Source organism: Hoplias malabaricus, chromosome 14 (genome assembly GCF_029633855.1).
Source record: "Hoplias malabaricus isolate fHopMal1 chromosome 14, fHopMal1.hap1, whole genome shotgun sequence".
Lineage (NCBI taxonomy): Eukaryota > Metazoa > Chordata > Actinopteri > Characiformes > Erythrinidae > Hoplias > Hoplias malabaricus.
The window spans coordinates 9,349,454-9,370,271 of NC_089813.1; the positions used below are offsets into that span (position 1 = coordinate 9,349,454).

The 20,818-nt window shown below is 39.4% G+C and overlaps 1 protein-coding gene across 1 annotated transcript; it reads left to right on the forward strand.

Annotated features, from left to right (window-relative positions):
- Positions 1-14,440: 14,440 nt before the first annotated feature.
- On the forward strand, positions 14,441-20,123 carry opn7d (opsin 7, group member d). Its single transcript, XM_066644655.1, has 6 exons — positions 14,441-14,528; positions 15,910-16,072; positions 16,448-16,575; positions 17,448-17,586; positions 17,745-17,940; positions 18,820-20,123. The coding sequence occupies exons 1-6, from the start codon at positions 14,441-14,443 to the stop codon at positions 19,315-19,317; spliced, it is 1,212 nt and encodes a 403-aa protein (XP_066500752.1). The 3' UTR covers positions 19,318-20,123.
- The last annotated feature ends 695 nt before the right edge of the window (positions 20,124-20,818 follow it).

Below are 20,818 nucleotides of genomic sequence, written 5' to 3' on the forward strand. Positions count from 1 at the left end.
CGTTGTGTGCTTAGCTGAACCTGTGTGTGCTTTTAGGTCCTTTACACCTTTATTACACATGGGAAAACATGGGAATTTCTTTTTTAATTCATCCGAGAACTTACATTTCCGTTTCGGCATAGCTGCTCGAGATGAGGGTGGGTACATGAGCTTTGCCTGACGTAAACAAGGACTACTGATGTGCAGACTGACCAATTAAATGTTTACAGAGAAGGTTATCGACCAATAACGGTAGCTCTACAGTCAGACCATGAACCCAAACGGAGTAGGGGAGGGCGGGACTAGTTTGTGAATGAAACGCTTCTCGAAATTCTATGTAAGCTCTAGAAAAACAAAATCCCGGACGTTTGTGAATGCCCAGACATTTTTTTAAGTCTAAAAAAGACGACATGTCCGGGTAAAAGAGGACGTCTGGTCACGCTACCTACCTGCCTGAGCGCATACCACACTAACTGCATCCTACAATCATGTTATGTTACCATTATATTTAATATGACTTAAGAATATGACATGGTGTAAGACGTGTCCTTTAGACAAGCATTTTTCATAATGATATGTACTATATGCTAATCTTGCTAGCTAGCCTAGCCTTATAAATTCAGTGCTGATCTAAAGAAGCAAACTTCTACAACATATTAAAGTGTACCAGCCAATTTGTCTGTTAACCAGGGATGCATTAACTCTTCATTTCAAAACCCTTTTAATATCAGTGAGTGGTGTTTGAGTTGTTCAATTTTGTGACAAACTGAGACTTGTGGGTGTACATCCTGGAACTGGATGCCAATGCATTTATTTACCCTGGCAGGTTATTAATCCTGGAAGCTGTGACCTGGGAAAATACCGTTGTCCATTAATCACGTTGACATATAATGAAACAACAGAAAATGAAGTACAGTACATTACATCGCAGGGCAAGAAAAAAGATTGTAGAAACCCTGGGGGGCTTTATACCCCTCTCAAATTAGCAAATTTGCATATCATCAGCAGCTCAACAAACATTACAATATCGATGCATCTTAATGTCAATATCTCACGTAAATATCTTCTTTTCTGCCATGTTGGTCAGACAACTGTCAAAAAAACCTGTTCATGTCAGAGGGATACTCCTGAATTGCTACTGTTGTTGGCTTTGCCAAGGGTCTAAACTAAGGTAGGGTGACCAGATGTCCTCTTTTACTTGGACATGTCCTCTTTTTTAGACTTAAAAAAATGTCCGGGCGGAATTTTACAAATGTCCAGGATTTTGTTGTTCTAGAGTTTACATAGAACTTCGAGAAGTTTCGTTCACAAACTAGTCCCGCCCTCCACTACTCCGATTGGTTCGCTTGAGTGCGAAGGGGGTGTGGTGAAGTAGCCTAAAATCTTCAGATTGGACGGTCTGACTGTAGAGCTACCGTTATTGGTCGATAACCTTCTCTGTAAACATTTAATTGGTCAGTCTGCACGTCAGTAGTTGTCCACCCCCCCACCCCCGGAGACGTGTCCTCTTTTTCACCATCTCAGATCTGGTCACCCTAACTAAGGGGATATCGAAGGCACCCATGAAAACATTTCTGAACAGCAAAACGAGAAACAGGATACCCAGTAACCTTGTGGTTTTTGTGGGCACAAGCAAATGAAGACCACAAGGCCTCTGGTATACCAAAGGCTATAGTGGACTGGTAGTTTCCTGGCATTGTAATGATGTGATGGGAATCAGTGAATCCACAAGGAATTTAGCCTTGGATGTTTGCAACTTGTTGACATCACCAAAATCCAGATTTGGAGGAGGACTGTAGGCTTTAGGGTGACATCTGGGACATGCCCTTACTAAACATGTCCTGATTGCAGCTGGGTCTCTAATGGCCTTCATAATAGGACACTGATTTCTGGAGGCCTTCTTTTCTGCACATTTTTGTGTTTTCTCTGCTTTAAAATCACTTCAGCTCAGGAAGGGCCCATAGGTTAGCCAGTCAGTTGGATCAGATGTGTTAGAGGAAAACAATACTCCAGGACAAGGAGACCAATGTAGTTGTATATGGATTTCAGTTGTAGTTTTTTTTTTACACGTGTCTGTGTGGATATTTAGGCATTTTACAAATGTCAGGAGCTCCGACTGAGGGAGTTGATCCAGAATCGTGAAAAATAAACCCTCCACCGCTTCACCACATATAACCTTCATTAGGCAGTTACCCTGCTTTCACCAGCCTGCTTCCTGAGCAACTTTATTTTAATAAACAGCATTAATTTAATTATGCATTTTCCATGGAGTCTGTCTTCACTAAAACGGGTACTTTAAGCTTCATCAGCATTATGGAAAACTACTGCAGCCCAAAACTTTTCATCATCAGCTGATTAGTATGAGTGATTCAAACAGAGCTAAGAGTGATTTAAAATCAATTTAACGCTGCTTTGATTAATTTCTGTAGTTCTCTAAAGATGTGCTTGTAAACTTTTGCCTTGCACTACTTTCTCTTTGAAGGCAGATCAAACAGTGTAAACTAAAAATTGATTAAACCGGACATATGTCCTTGAAGAAATGGCTCTAAATCATAGTGTCATTTTTCATTTAATAATTCATTCATCTTCTGTACCTACTTCATCTAGTTCAGGTTTGTGATGGGTCCATAGCCGTAATCACTGAGCACAAGGCAGTAACACACCATGGACAGGGCTGTAGAGTACATCCTGAATGCTCACTGGATGGCTGTTGCAATTCGCTGAAGTGAATTTAAACTGTTATATCAAATGTTATAGTTATTATTTTATTTGGAAGGTCCTTGGTGGCTCTTCATGTCTAGACCCCAAATGTTAAAAGGGAGATTTTATGAGGGTGGGAAACAGCATTAACAGATTAAGACTGTCTCTATGCTCAAGGGTTTAATAGCACTGTTTATCTCTATTGCCATGCTGTCTCAAGACTCTTATTATACAAGGGCAGACAGCATATTCTCATGAGAGTCTGTCCCCTAACACGGCCAGAGCAATTGATCTCTGGAGGTTGTTAAGTTAGCACACACACTCACAACTCGAAGGCTTCCTATAAAATTGTAAACAATAATTGAAAATGATGTCGATGCCCAAATATGGCTTTTAAAAAAAGAGTACTCTGACTTTAGTCCTCCGTGTTAAGGAAATGAAATCATTGCTGCGTGGAATTGTTATCAAATGAAATCTCCATCTTTTATCCATCATTTAAAACTCTCTCTACCTCTGTAGGAACAGCCTGCTCCTGCTCGCATGGATATTCCTGCATCAGAAAGAGTGATGCGAGCAGACGATAGCCATTTCTTGTTGGCTCCTCGGTTTCAAAATAATTGGGGTCCATGTCGGGAGTGCTAATCTGTTACCACCTCCTCAGCACCGCAAAAACACTTCTTCAGTGTCTGCATTCAGCAGCACTGCAGGTGCACACATGATTTTGAATGCATTTTTCGACAGCTGCTGTTTGCCTGAAATTATTTTGCACCAAGCAATAGGTAAAGGCCTTTTATTTTTAGGGAAGCATAAATAACACCAATCCAATTCATCCCAAAGGTATTGGATGACACTCCACCACTTCACAAAACACATATTCACTGTTACATGAGCATATATGTTTGTGTCTCACACTAAAAATCAAGGGTACTTATATTGATTTTTTCACCCTTTGTTGCTATAACAGCTTTCATTCTTCTGGGAAGACTTAGCAGTAGACTTCTGAACATAGCTGTGGGTATTCACTTTCAATCAGCTTCAAGGGCAGTGAGGTCAGATACGGGTGTCCGGTGATAAGACCTGGCTCATAGTCTGCATCTTAATGGCATTTCATGGGCTTAGGGTCAGGACTGTGCAGGCCAGAACAGCTTTGTAATCTTTCACACCAAACAGAGCAAAACAAACACAATAAACATGAGAAATAAGAGTAATTATGAAATAACATCATTTTGCTAAATTATTACTGAAGACGAGAGTTGCTTCTGTTTACACCTCAATCAAGTGGCCCAGTATTTTGATGAAAGTTTTGCGCACACACATTTCCATAAGACCCCAAGGAACTGTGTTGACTTATGGAAAAAGTGGTAATATATAACCCATTTTATATTCCATGGCAAAGGTACATACCCAACCGTGGTGGTATAAGACATGTTGCTAGCATTTCTAATATTTCTGATCTTGTAGATTGGGTTCTGTTGGATGAATGTGTAAACTTCGTCTTCGACCATGAGTGTTATGTTCATGTTGTTCAAAAACCAATCCGCAAATGTTGAGAAGCTTGCTCTAAACTGGGGCAGCTCTGGGATCAAACTTGTTGGCACCTGATGACAGTGCTATGTTGAAAGTCAGAGATTTTCAATAGAACTTGTTCTAGTGTCAATGTTTGTTTAAGCAGATTGCTTGGCTGTATGTTTCATTGCATTTGTTAACATTAGACAGGCCTGACTCAATAATTAAAAAGGGGTTCCATGGAGGTTTTAGCCACGCACTCCAGGTTTTAGGAGAAGCATTGTTCAAGTGACGTGTTCAAGTGACGTGAAGTGAAGTTGGGAGATCAAGTGATGTAAGTTCTTGATCTACCAACACTCTTCACGCTACAAAAATCATGTCTTGTAAACCATGAACTGCAGAATATATCATTCATGGGTAGAACTGAGCATCGGTTTCCCCACACCCGGGCTCTTTGGAAATTTTAAGGTCAATGGCTGGATTGTCAGGCACGATTGGTGGCTCAGTGCTGGCTGTCACAGTCGCCTCTTCAGTTTACTTGCATTTGAAGTATGGTTTTAGGGTGTATCATGCTTTTGTGTCATAGCAGTCACTTACTGTGGGCTAGCTGCTGTTGAGATAAGAGGGGGTCGATTTCATATGTTTATTTGTTCATTCTCCTTTTCTTTCCTTGGCCCATTTCAGCACCTTTTCCTGGGGACTTGAAGAAAGGAGTCAAGGATATAGATATGAGAAGATTAGATTAATCACCAAACTTGTTTCTTAAGATGTTCCTCACTCTGTTCACTTTTATCCCATTAGGCTTAAAATTCTACCAATCATAAACACTTAAACAATCACAGCTCCGAGGACCTGGAGGTTGTGGGTTCAAGTCCCGCTCCGGGTGACTGTCTGTGAGGAGTGTGGTGTATTCTCCATGTGTCCATGTGGGTTTCCTCTGGGTGCTCCGGTTTCCTCCCACAGTCCAAAAACACACATTGGTAGGTGGATTGGCGACGCAAAAGTGTCCGTAGGCGTGAGTGTATGTGTGTGTTGCCCTGTGAAGGACTGGCGCCCCCTCCAGGGTGTATTCCTGCCTTGTGCCCAATCATTCCAAGTAGGCTCAGGATCTACCGCAACCCTGAACTGGATAAGGGCTACAGATAATGAATGAAGGAATTAATATTTAAAACCAATTCTAAACTTATTACACATTAGTGTGCTTTTTTTTTTTAATTTGGAAATACAATAACACAATTATACAATTTTATTATGTCTCACCTTCAAACACCTTCCACCTACCTCACGTCTCATTCACATATAAGAAAACATCCAACAGCTCCACCTACGCTCACTCTGCTTTGCCCTCTGCATGTGGGGCAGATTAATGTAAAAGGCAGGTTAGCCATCCAATCATTTTTCTCGGTCCAAGTGAAATGATTGGACAGGGTTGTTTACAGTCCTTATTTATGTCATCAGTGCATTTGCTTCACTGATTGCTATTAGGACATAAAGAGGATTTCAAAAATATAAAACAACCTTTAAGAAACCTTCAGTTGGGACTTTGATTGTAGTCACTCAGACTGGTTATATTCAAATCAGTAGAGGATTATAACAAACAAAGAGATACCAAGCAGAGATAAAGATTAAAAGTTCCTTTTTATTTTATTGACTTTGGTAAATGTAGACCCAGTACACTTTTACAATACTTTTAACCTTTAATCTCAATTTTTTTTTATATGAATGTTATGAAGGAACTACTGGTCTATTTTTGCTACATAGGCAGATCCAGCCCCCAGACACTGGTTCTACAGTCGCTTCCTCTCCCCGTTTCCTCTTGGTTGGAGTTCCCCTCACCAGGGGATCCCACCTTTCACCTTTCTGAGTTTCAGGGTTCCTCTGGGTCTGGTGGGCTGGATGTGTAGTAGCACAAACAGACCAGTGGTCTCCATTCCTCACCTGTGTAACCTAAGAAGGACTGAGTTGCATTGCTTTCCATGCAGTTACTGAATAATAAGCCTTAGGACATAATAAGCCTGGCCATTTAAGGGGTTAAGCTATATTTCCTCAACACAGACCACCAGAATCTCTCAAAATAACATACCATGAATTTTCCATGAACATCAGGGGCTTAGTACACCAATTAAATCATTAAAAAACATTTCACTGTGTAAAATAATTCATCCTGACAAATAACATTTTAAATGATGCAGACTTATTTTATAACACTATCCATTTTACCTCTAGTTTTGCCATTTTGACTTGCAGTCTCAGTCAAAGGATCCCAATGTTTGTTATCGCCCCACAGTGCTCCCACACCTTTTTTGGGGGAAATTGTGAAAAAGATTATAGCAAGATTAGCTAAGCTATAAAGGATTAAGTAGATAGGAGGCCAGGAAATGATTTGTCTCTCCAAATCAGGATATGAAAGCGTGTGTCTATTTGCAAGAAGGTCTTAATTCAATACAAATGACCTTAAAACTCAGACAATGATGACCTTTAAGGGGATTATAATGAAAGACAGATGGCCAAAGACAAAAAATCAAGCATGATAATGCACATGGAGAAATGTGGGGAGAGGGATAGAGGGGGAGTTGGAGAGGACAGGATACAAAGAGAGAAATAGAGTGCGATATGAGTGTGATATGACCAGAAAGCCAGTGTTTGTTTGTTTGTTGATTTTCAGGGCTTTGTGTTCTGACGATTAACTAAAAGTGAATATCTTTGAGTGGGACTGTGTGTGTGTGTGTGTGTGTGTGTGTGCTTTTCACCAGAGCCAAGTGTGAGGGGATGAATATAAATATGACTGGACTGTTAATGTCAAGCCTTTTTTCTACACACATTCCATCCAGGAAGTGGAAAACTACAAGAAAGAAAGAAAGAAAGATAACATAATATATATTTTAGAATAGACCGCAGAATAAATTAAATGAATTGCTGCTAAAATGGGTGAATATAGCATTGTTGTGTGTTGTTAAATAATGCCTCCCTCTTGAGAAGAAACTTTAATACTGCTAAATACGTGCGAGTTAGTGAATGACCCATACCCATGTGTTGGTTCTACATAAGATACTGTATTCTGTTATTAGTGGATGAGCGATGGAATTCACCAGATATCTTACATACCAGTACATATACACTTATATACTTCATTTTACAATTTATCTGGATATCTGGACACATGTTGGAAAATGCTGAGGATATTCTTGGATTTTTTGGATTACATTGCTAATATTCAAATAAATAATCCAGGCCTAGCACAAACAAACAAAAAAAAAACACCAGCATGTTTTGATGAAATAGGTTGTATTAGTTTAAACTACAGAATAAATGTAAGAGCCTGAGTGCTATAAATGGGTGGATGTAAACACTTCTTTTGGAAAAAAGGAATGCCAGGATAACAGACAATATAAAAAAATACAGTGAAATAACAGCTCAATTCCATTTTGTAATCAGAAGTGGGAGACGTTTTGTCAGATAATATATTTAAAGTTGAAACACAGTTTATGCAAGTTTCCACCAGCTGCTGGCTGAATTTTGCAATACAGGAGGTCCTTGGGTTACGTCAGTCCCGAGTTACGATGTTTCGTGGTTACGACACATCTCCCATTTACTGTATAAAGCCTTGTTTCGACTTAAGTGGTTTTGCGTCGTAAATGTTGTAACGCGAACTTCGTGTTTGGTGTGCACGGTTCGCACGGAAGAATACACGGTTACGCGGCTCAGGACCGAGGAGGATAGGTGTTAGGATAGGATAAGTGCTTACAGTATGTTATTTACATACAGTATGTACGTATGTTCCGACTTACACCGAAAATCGGTTTACGACGTGACGTAGGAACGGATCAACGTCGTAAATCGAGGACCCCCTGTACACTTAATTTCAACCCCTTATTATTAGTGATCTTAGCTCTTTTCAAAGTGGACCTACAGTGGGCACAAACATGCAGTTGTGCACTCAACTTGTGTAATCCCTAATAATTAATAAATAAGTATAAAACAAATGGGGTGATCTTCAAATGAGCCTGAAGTCAAACCCAATGCCAACTCCACCAATCATTAGTAAATGCATGCTCTGGGCTGACGAGGCTCTATCCAATTACACTGAGTTCGTGCTTATGATTTAGAACTACCTGACCTCACTAATGTTTTCATGGCTAAATGCCATCAAATGGCAACAGCAATGCTTCAATATCTAGTATAAACATTGCTAGTACAGTAGGCTGTTGCTATTATGATAATGTGTTAATACTAGGTAATACCCTTAATATTAGAAATAAATGTTGTATGAGCAAATGTCCACAAAGTATTTTGCTAGGCATCAGTGGCATCAATACAGACCAAAGTAATCATTTTATCATTTTGTTTTCACTCTCATGACAAAATATCTACTTAAATATTCCTAGTCACAGTGGTGCAGCTGCATTTTGCCCACAACATTTGATAAAGAATTTATTTCATTTTATTATGCACTAAATGACTTGCTCAATTAGCAAAGCTTCCAGCTACAGCTAAAAGTTTTAGACTTCTACTTGAAACCTCCAATTAATACAGTTTAACATTTAGCACTACCTTTTCTACAAAGTTCGGAGCTCATTACAGTAAAGCCGAATAGGAAAAGCTAATGTTTGAAGGACATTTGTGAAATTGGTAGCAATTATTCCAGCTGTGTGAGTATGAATAACCACTGAGCCTTAGGGACCATGAAAGAGGCACTATTTGTACTATGCTGCATGCTAATGCTAATGAGTGTAACAAAAATGGCTATTATTTTGCTCATAAAACTCATTCCTGTACGTGGGCTGGCTAATGGTATCCCTCTGAATGATATACAACAGACTATGTTCCCTGTTTTCTCAACTAGGACTGGTGTTATTTAGGAGTTATTTCGTATTTAATTTAATATGACTCGCTAATAAGGGTTTAGGATAGGATGCGCTAGGATTACCTACTGGACAGCCTGCTACAGTGGAGCCTGACATATGCTGTATTCCTACTAGAAAGTCTTAATCTGGGAAGTGGAAAACTATGAAACTGATGTGTCTTTCACTCTCTCTGCTATAATGTATGACACACTCTGGAATTCAGCTGTACATGCATCCATCTGTCAGTACACAATAGCCGAGAGATTCTCCATAATACACTTTTAGGTAGTGGGATTTTCTATGAGCAGGTGTTGTTATATACTCTGTTCATCTCGGATTGTTCTTCTGTGGAGGAGAGAGAAGATTTTCTGTGTTATCAGGAGAAATAGTGCAGGATTGAGTGGTCATGGTATAAATCGATAAATTACACAATATACTGAGGTTTTATCACAATCAGAGTCGGTGTGAGAGCGAGACAGATCTGAAACAAGGCTAGGATGAGTGTCTGAGAGAAGTGTTGGCTTCTATGACTGAAAAATGATGTGTTTCTCACTCAGAGAGAAGCAGAAAAGAGTGGAGAGGAAAGAATAAATTATAATTCAATAAAAAAAAAGATTTGGAAGGAAAACCTAAAGCTGATAAAGAGATTTTTAATGGATATTACTCTTCACTTTAATTTGTTTAACAGCATAAAAGTATACAGAACAGCCATGAAATATTGGTTTTAAACTTGTTTGTACACTTAAAAAAAACATTGTTTCTACACACAGAAATAAAAAAATACATATATTATGCTGATGTGTTTACTACAACTGCAGCAGTAATGTTGAGTTGTGGGGTCACTTAATCATAGCTGGCCTACTGCCAGTTGTGTGCAGCCCACCCACATACAGCTGTGCATGCTTCTCCATCTAAAGTACCATCCATCACCATCCCACCAAAGCACACTGGAAAAAATATTCTGTTAGAGTCATCTTCATGCATTTGCCAATTAGAGTCAATGGTGTTAATCTGAAGTGTGTTTATGCTTTTATTATTGTTGTTTTATTGTAATGGAAATATTTGCATCGGGTAACCAGTCACGAGTGGATTTATATTATAGGGATGTAGATGTGTTGTGTAAACCAATATAAACTTTTACTATGTTGAACTCACTGTGATGTGTGGTCTCCAGTGGCTTTTTGCTGGGATAAAATAGGAAATTGGTATTTAACCCCTGGGTTTTAATACCAAATGTGTAAAAGATATAATTATATCGTCTTATGCAAAGCTTTAGGGTGCAGCTGATCAAACTACACATAGGATTTTCTGGGTGAAAATAAGGTAAAGCACTCTTTCTTTATAAGGAACATAAATTCATTATTCATTCATTCATTATCTGTAAGCACTTATCCCGTTCAGGGTCGTGGTGGGTCTAGAGCAGTGGTCTCAAACCAAATCCATGGAGGGCCGCAGGGGTTCAGGTGTTCTTTCCAACCACGCAAAAGCCCCACACTACTGAAAGTCAAGATCTATTAATTACATCCTATGATTAAAAACAGGTGGAATGAGGTGTGGCTTCTGTGTGGTTGGAAAGAAAACCTGCACCCACACGGCCCTCCGTGGATCTGGTTTGACACCCCTGGTCTAGAGCCTACCTGGAATCATTGGGCGCAAGGCGGGAATACACCCTGGAGGGGGCGCCAGGGCAACACACACACATTCATACCTTCACTCACACACTCACACCTACAGACACTTTTGAGTCGCCAATCCACCTACCTGTGTTTTTGGACTGTGGGAGGAAACCAGAGCACCCGGAGGAAACCCACGCAGACACGGGGAGAACACACCAATTCCTCAGACAGTCACCCAGAGCGGGAATCGAACCCCCCCTGGAGCTGTGTGACTGCGACACTACCAGCTGCGCCACCTTGCCGCATCACTTTACAGATAAAAATAATATGACTCTATTAATAATCACTTTCATAAAAACTGATAACGGTTTTATTAATCTGTAAAAATGATAGATGCTCAATAAACTGCAGAGAAGTGTACAGTTCTGTGAATCATTTCCTCAAAATTAATCACCCCAGCTCATTCTGAGTGAGAACAGAATGACATGCTATTATTCTGTGCATTTAATAAATGATTATGCGAAAAACTATTTCATCCACAACTGAACTCCAATGACTTAAACCTCTTTAGAATTATCTGGATTTGGGATTCGTACCCATCCATCCATCCATTATCTGTAACCGCTTATCCAATTTAGGGTCGCGGGGGGGTCCAGAGCCTACCTGGAATCATTGGGCGCAAGGCGGGAATACACCCTGGAGGGGGTGCCAGTCCTTCACAGGGCAACACACACACACACACACACAGAGATTCACTCACACTCACACCTACGGACACTTTCGAGTCGCCAATCCACCTGCAACGTGTGTTTTTGGACTGTGGGAGGAAACCGGAGCACTCTGAGGAAACCCATGCGGACACTGGGAGAACACACCAAGCTCCTCACAGACAGTCACCCGGATTGGGACTTGAACCCACAACCTCCAGGTCCTTGGAGTTGTGTGACTGCGACACTACCTGCTGCACCACCAAATGCGATAATCAAAACTACTAATATGTTTTTATTAGTATGGGCAAATACAGCATGAGGCACTTCCTGTGATTCTAAAGCCCTGCTGAACAGCCAGCGGCCTGTGAAACATCTGACCCCACATCCTACATGTCGCACACTATTATGTGGTCATCGTTATTCTGTAATGTCCAGTCGCATATACAACAGAACTGGACACACTGCCTTATTTCTCCTTTACTCTGCAGTTCTGCTGGGTATACTTCCACATAAGTCAATTATAGTCAACAAAGTTACGGCCATCAATGTACGAACATATGATAAATGTGATTTGCTTGCTATTTGCTCCATTACACCAGAGTACATAGTTTGTGATGCTGGGTGCGCTTCAGACATCATCAGTATATGTAAATGCAGATGAAGGGCTGAAACATACATTCCAACATACTCTGTGGTTGCCTGAAACCATGGATAATACCAAATATGTTTTTTTCTTCCATATACCAGCCTGTGATATGGCTTGTAGAGTTTTTATGGTTTTAAAAGGTTATATGAATGTGGCCTCTCTCATCTGGTCACAAGGCAGCTCTTGTATGACTAGCATGTATAGCATAAATATGCTGATGATTCATGTCTTGAAGAGTACAGCAAGAGATGACTGCTGCACACTACACAGAAATGTAAATGTGTGAGTGACTGGGTGAGTGTGTGATGCCCTGTGATGTAACAATGCCCTGTCCAGGGTGTGCTCCGGACTGACTCTGATGAAGGTGATGCAGTTCCAGAAGACGAATCAACTATAATCTAAAATGCAGGAGTTATTATTAGTTGTTACAATCCCATTTCCTTCCTAACAGCTTTGGTGAATACCTCTACAGAGACAGACCATAACAGCAAGGTTCTGGACACAAAAATGTAATTTTACAACACTCCCAAATGGTTCTTTCAGTATAAACAAGGTCAGCTCTTCAAGCCTCTGCCATGTAATCGCCCAAATCGAAACAGCGGGAGCTACAATAACAGATAATGGCCCAGTTCTCTAGAGTCTTGCCTAGGGTGTATTAGAATAGCATTGTTTTCCTGCCTAAGTGGGGAATTAAACCCAGATTTGATATACCGATAGTGGTAGTGTTGCTTAGTACACTACAGAAACCATCAAAGTGTGCGTCACCGACTCAGGGTACAGTGCTCAGTGCTGCTATTCCAGCACCTGAGGCTATGGCTAACGCGCTAGGCTAAATTCTAGTGTTTCGTAACAGCTGAGTTGGTGTTTATCAGCTGTAAGCATACTGCCAGGCTACTAGCATCAGAGCCGTCACTGAGCCCTGGAGAGAGAGGGGAAGCTTAATGCAGATATCAGACCTTCAACAGAAAGCCCTGGGAGTGTGTTTACTCAGAGCAACACACACATAGACAAGCATATGTGGGTGTGTGCGTGAAGGAGGGAAAGCAAGGATAGAGGTATTGAAACATGTGTTTTTCTGGATTGATGGAACACATACCACACCTCTAGGATGAGTTACAATGCCAAACTATTCCAAAAATGATCTCACTAATGTTCTTTTGGCAGCCATCAAATCCTCACAACAATGTTTAAACAGAGTGGAAACATTTTCCCACGAGAGTAGAAGCAATCACTGCTGTCAGAGTGAGAAATCAACAATTTGTTACAGTATTGGATTGTATCAGATCTGAGCCGTCACTATATTACACTCCTTACAATAACCTTCTATTTATGTCCTTAGCATAACCCTGAGTCTCTGATCTTTCCCTCTCTCTTTCTCTCCCTCCAAACTAATCTGCTCTATGGGAATATATAGCAGCTAGGATAATCCAGATGGATTTTTGTGGAGGCATTATTTGAAACTGGAATAGTGACTATCTAATATTCTGCACTGTAAGCACTGTCGCTAATCTGAATTGTTATAGCCAAGTTAAAAAGCCAAAGACCACTGCAGGCAAAGCCCCATTTCTTCAGTCTGGAGCTTAGAAATCTAAACTGATTCATAGAATTACTCAAAGTTGTTACTGTACTTCTAAAATACTCTACAGTTCAGTCAAACACTTTCATTTTTTTTAGCATTCAGGTGAACACCTATAAGATTTTCCTCAGTGGAAACACTACATAAAAGGGGTAAAGAGCAAAAACACCACTTTTAGTCTTTAACCTAAATCCTTAGCTCCTTTGATCTTTTTTCCCTTCTACACTAATCTGCTCTATTGAGCTATTAAGCGGCATAGAATAATCCAGCTTGATTTCTGTGCTGGTATTAGCTGAAAGTGCCTGTCAGTGGTTCTCTTCTATTCTGCAGTGTAAGCACTGTTGCTAAGCTGAAATGGAATATTAGGACTTGCAGAGCTAGGGGTCATTACAGGAAAACATTACAAGTCATTACAGACTCATAAAAATGTCCAGACTTGCTATTGGCTCAACAGCGTTCAGCATCTGGGGAGAGAAATCACTCAAATGTTATAGTCGTCATGGCAGTACACATCAGTTTAATATCAAGAAAACTAGTGTTGTGTATTTAATCAAGGCAGCTCATTGCTCCCTAGCAGCTCAACAACATTTCACTAAAAAAGATTTACTGGTGTTCCAGTTTAGAGGGGGAAAATATATTAATTGTATTACCAGCCTGTTTCTGTCAGGCCCTATTCTGAAATACTGTGCACTTTAAATCCCATAAATGAAATCCACTTAATCACTCTAATTTCTCACTTAAAATGTGAATCAGGTATGCTATATTTGGGTTAGAAAGTAAACCTGAATACATTTGAACACATCCAGGAAAAAAGTTGCTGAAATGTGCTTTAAACCATCTCTGCTCATGTATCTTTCTTCCAGATGGGAAATACCTCGGAAACCGGCCGGTTTGTTTCCACAATCCCCAAGGAGCACGACTTCTTAATGGGTGCACTGTACACAACTTTCTGTAAGGCTTTCTCCAACATAAACTTCCCCACTAATTCATGTGCAATTAAACTATTATATCTTTCTGCCCACCCAGAAAGAATGACCAGATGTGTTTTAAAATTTTATGATCGTGACTCTTTATGGGATTTCATTCCCTTTCTTAGATGATTAATTTTCAATTCACAAATATTTTTTAAAATGTTAATCATCTTGAAATAGGGTGAGTTCCCTTGAAGCATTATTACAAAGATCCTAGCATTAAAATTGGCTATAATATTGTATTCACCATTTCTGTATTACGTTTTCTGTTTACTTATTTCAAAGATTTGAGTAGTGCAGTCGCATAGCATGAATATTAGAGCGAGGCTTTTAGTCAGAGATATCACAATGGACAAAACTGGTCAAAAACAAATGACCATTGATAAAGCTTTAAGGGATTTGTAAAGTTATGTTGGTGCTAAGCTAACAGTGGTGCACTATTTTTTAATTGAAGCTTGTAAAAAGACATGCCTTTAATATCTTTATTCTGATGTTTGGTACAAACATTATTAAATATTTAATGTACTACAGTTTTATAGTTGCTTCTTTGATTAAGTTATTGGTGATCTTGCATCTTGATTTTGCTCGTCTTGACCAGTTAATGAATCAAACTTAAGACTCAATGCTGGCCAACCAGCTAAATTGGTCTATTTGATCTAATTGATGAAACTTTTTTCACCAGGACAGATTTGCCAAGTCACTCTGAAATTGTTTTGTTTCAGGTGGTATAGTCTTTAGAAAGCATCTCCTGTTACAATAAGAAAGCATTCAACTTCCAAAATGTAATCGTACTTGAGATCTTTAATCTTGAAAATTGGAATTCAATTTTCTCCACAAACGCGCATTCCTACTTCATCTGAAATGTGCACAGACAACAGACCTTGAAAGTAGAATTGGTGCATATTTCTCCATAAATATTCTGGAGGTGCAGATTAGTTGAGAATAATGAGGTTACATTGGTACACATCTTATGAATACAGAAATGCATTTTTGTCTGCAATATTAAAAGCCTTATTATAAAATAACTGGTAAGATAAGGACTATCTAAGATGCTAACTTATGGTTTGTATCTTTTCATTATTTATCTTGTGTGTCTTTGTGGAGTTAAAATGTAAATTTTCTTAGCATAGCTAATAACAGATCAGAGCTCTGGAAGTCAGAAGGCTGTTGTAGTAGGTTCTCACAGTAGCAGTAAAATGACAGCAACTAAAACAACATGGCTTTTGGCAGCCATCCAAGCTAGTGGAGGGCTAATGTGTTACTAGCATTAGCTCTGTGTTTTCAGCTCTCTTTGTTGGTCAGGCAAATAGTTAAAAAATGCAACCAGATGTGTAATTCCTGTTTCTTTCTCCCTATTTAAGGTGTGCTGTCTCTACTGGGGAACATAGTTCTGCTCTTTGTGGCATATCGGAAGAGATCATCCCTAAAGCCAGCAGAATACTTCATTGTCAACTTGTCTGTTAGCGACCTTGGAATGACTGTATCTCTCTTTCCTCTAGCTATTCCCTCAGCTTTTGCTCACAAGTAAGATGCTCAAATGTAGACGGAGTGTGTGTGTGTGTGTGTGTGTTATAATCTCCATACAACCCATTATCAGTGTTATCAGTGCAAAAGAAAATTATGGATCAGATGTCCATAAGATCAAAATACCGTAGACCAAAACTGTCCCTGATGTACGAATACTTTACACTAATTACATACTAAATCATGCAGATGTGCTGTTATTCAGTGATCAAAGTTCAATTAACTAATGGTAACTGCCATGTACTTTAAGATATATATTAAATATAATATTTTAATAATGTAAGATTTAAATTTTGAATAAAAATACTGGTGATAAAACATGTGTACACACATTTTACAAACATATTATGATTGCCAGTCTCATTCTTTTTTCAGGTGGCTGTTTGGAGAGCTGACGTGTCTGTGTTATGCTATGTGTGGTGTTCTGTTTGGTTTATCCAGCCTCACCAACCTTACCGCACTGTCCTCTGTCTGTTGTCTCAAAGTCTGCTTCCCTATCTATGGTACAGTATACTCCTGATGTCATTCTCCTCCAAAACCACCAACATACAAACCTCCAATTCTTGGCACAGTTTAAGCCCTTTCACGGTGTCTAAAATAATAAACCACAGCAAAACTTTCACTCCAAGATATCACTGTGTAGTCAGTGCCTGTGATTGTAATCTTTTAAATTGAAACACAAGTGTTAATTTGTTAAAAACACTCAGCACCCTAGTGTTTTATTCTGGTCTGTTCTAACCTCCGTCAGATGAATTAATCTCTAAATTTGGCCTATTAGTAGCTTGGTTCTGTTTACAGATCTAGAGATCTGTCGTGTTTGGAAAAGAAAAAAGCCTTGAGCCACTGAAAAATACACAAGTATCTGTGTACGGAAGGAAAGATAGTGAGTATGACGGGAAATGCAAGAGAACTGCAGGCTAGAGCAAAAAAATGAACTGAACATAAAGGGAAAGAGAAAAGAGGACAGATCAGTTGAACAGAAATGGCGTTTGATGCCTCCACTCCAATTTGTAGTATGTAGTGTTAACTATTTCCCAGGAAGCGTATCTTTATTCAGTTCTGCACAGTTGAACAAGTGAAAATATCAGAATAATTTACATGCACTTAAAATATTTTTTAAAATCCCACATATTTACGTTTAGTCTGTGTAGCATATCAAGAAATACCTGATTTTTACATGGTAGACTAGTGTTCATTTCCTTGTTTGGGTAAGCATAACATACTACACCAATAAAATTCCATGGGCTAGACTCCCAACACTACAGTTCTCTACCTCTATAACATGATTAAAACTGTAAGCTGCTCTGGAAAAGAGAATCTGCTAAATTCTATCAATATAAATGTAACTGTTTCACCCTCTGCTTCCCTACTCCAGGTAACAAATTCTCGTCTTCTCATGCTTGCCTGATGATAGTAGGAGTGTGGTGCTTTGCATCAGTGTTTGCTCTAGGGCCCTTGGCTCATTGGGGCCACTATGGCCCTGAACCTTATGGGACAGCATGCTGCATAGACTGGTAAGTTCCAGGTACTGATTATTTAAAAGGTGGCATTTCAGCAAGACATTGGGGAATAGTAAAGAAAAACTTCTAGCATAATGCTAGTGCATCTATGATACTTGTAACAATACATTAGCTCTAATTGCAGTGAATACTGTTCTCTTCATTTCTTTCAGGTATGCACCTAAATACGATTCATTATCCATGTCCTACATCATCTGCCTCTTCCTCTTCTGCTATGTGTTCCCCTGCACCATCATCTTCCTCTCCTACTCCTTCATCCTTTTCACCGTTCGAGGATCACGGCAAGCAGTGCAACAACACGTCTCGCCACAGACCAAGACAGCAAACGCACACTCTCTTATTGTCAAGGTGAAAAGTTATGGTCCCTACCCTGGAGGATTTTTATTATTACCACTCAAATTCTGTGTTAGTGCCACAGATGTGAATTAAAATCAGTGACTCACATAGGTTCTGACTGTACCACAGGGGAAATTGGATTTCTTTAACAGGTTTTCACAGCAAGTGTCCACACTGAAAGTTACAAGTGACCAAATCCAATTTGAACTATCAGGCTCTAGTTGGTGGTAGTAATGACACAGAGGGTGGGAATATAAGATGCTCCAAATGATTGAAAAAAAAAATGGAAAAGAAACCACATATTGAGAAATTTGATTAGAAACAAAATTGAAACCACATATTAATGTGCTTAAACCCAACTGTTTAAAAGCACATGACTTTTTGACCTTTAGGCCAGCTAATCTGACATCCTGAAATATGCTGAAAATTTTTTTTTTCAGAATTCAGAATACAATTTGGTTTTAAAATCAACTTAAGACCAGCATCCCAGATACAGAGCTAGATTAGGCTAGAGTCAGTTTCACTGATTAATCACCACTGGAAACTTTTTTATTATTATTCCATTCACTTTCAAATGTTTAACAAAATTGCAGCATGTGCTCTATTCTTTTTAGTTTAAGTTATATTTTTAATTCTTATTATTGATTAAAAATTGTTTGGAAAAGTGTCATTGAAAGCCCACTACTGACCACTGCAACTCCCTCAGTGTAGATCAGAGAATCACCAGTGGGCCTAGTGGTTGGGGAATCCCTGCTCTAGAATTAGTCTGGGTCTGGTAAAACTTGAAAAAGAGAAGAAATCGCAACCAATTATTAGATTAGTAAGCATCATGCTCATAGTATAACACGTGTAGCAGCTTCTAATATGTATGTCTTGTCTGCCCTGTCTCAGCTCTCTGTGGCTGTATGTATTGGTTTTCTGAGTGCCTGGACCCCTTACACCATTGTCGCCATGTGGGCAGCATTTGGCACATCTCTGCAAGTCCCACCCATCGCCTTTGCCCTCGCTGCAATTTTTGCCAAATCGTCCACCATCTATAACCCTGTGGTCTACCTTCTGTTTAAACCCAATTTCCGCAAGTCTCTGACCAGCGACACGGCTGAGATCCGCAGATGGATTTGCTCTAGCCCCTGCAAGGGAAGCCCCCTTCGTGGGGAGAGTGAAAACGTCCCTCAAATGTACCAACGCTGCAACAAGGATATCACCAGCTCAACTCGCCTTTCCAACGGCCTTCCAGAAAGCCACAGGGCATGTCTTCACTGTGCAGATACAGAGTCTAACGACCAGGAGACCACACCTCAAAGGACAGCTCTAGTGTTGATTGGCTCCAACTACAGTGAACTGACCATTAGTCAGATGTCAGAAAAAATGCAAGCAGACTTTTTATGAGCACCTAGCAGGCTAATGTATGAGGCATGCCACAGAGGCCAAATTTAAATATTTAATGAAATATTTTTGTTTTGTTGGAAAATGTGGCATTAGGTTTAGAATCTGCCCTCTTCATGGAAATTCACTGTTGTTTAAATACACTGTGAGTGAGAAAATACGTTGAATTACACCACACTTTTGCTTTAGTTTTCAACACCTTGAGACTTCTAAGGGTTAAAGTGTTTTTTATTGGCATCGACTCTCAGCAAGTAATAGAACACATTTTATGAAAAGCTGTTTGGTGTGTATTTTGTGGACAAATCATTAATATACTGCAGAATCTCAATAAATCATAACTGGGCAGTAGGGTTTCTGAGTGATGTACTATATTTTTAACATATCTCAATGAGGTCACAATGTTTGTAACTGGAGAAAGAATATACAAAATTGAGACTATCAAATGGAACTTTTTTGAAAGAGATCAAAAAAGACAAATAAATCCAGCGTGCCATATTTGGTTAATCCAAGTGCCAAAATGTATATTTAGACATTGTATTTATGAGAAGATGATGTGTGTATATGATGGCTAAGTGACAATCATAAGTTATACAGAGAAAAAAATGTAATGTAGAACAGTCTGTATGCTGCTCAGTGCAATAATTTTGTTGTGATTTAAGTTCAACATTCCAAGTTACTCAAATAATAAAAAAATTACCTCTTCGTATCCTGAACTTTGATCTAATATCAACATACAAAAAAGGTAAAACTTGTGATATACTGTTTTCTGTAGTGTTTATAAATTGAATCATTGGGATCTTCAGTCTGATTCCTACCTAATCTTGATCTACTGCTCTGTATCATACAGTAATTTACCACAGACAATTATTTTTTTTATCTTGTTTAAAGTGATACATCTGACATTCTGCCACCAGATACCCAGAGAAATCATATGCTAAAGCACACAGGAGCACAATAGAGCAGTTATAATTCTTTGGCCAACATATCTATACAGTGTGGTTCTAACAGACACACTCAACTGCTCCAGCTTTAAAAATAAAGAGCAGAGAACAACACACACAGAGAATGTGCAGCTTCTTTCTCTGCTCTGGACATTTGAATGTATATCTTTATATACAAATTAGTTGTTCTTGCCACATTAATGTTCAAAATGTCAGATATATCAACAATAATGAATGGGAAAAAAAACCATTTACTCAAAATATTTTTTTTATTATTCATTTATTATCGGTAACCACTTATTCAGTTCAGGGTCGCAGTGGGTCCGGAGCCAACCTGGAATCATTGGGCGCAAGGCGGGATCACACCCTGGAGGGGGCGCCAGTCCTTCTCAGGGTGACACATACACTCACATATTCACTCACACCTACGGACACTTTTGAGTCATCAATCCACCTACCAACGTTTTTTGGACCGTGGGACGAAACCGGAGCACCCGGAGGAAACCCACGCGGACACGGAGAGAACACACCAAACTCCTCAGATAGCCACCCGAAGCGAGATT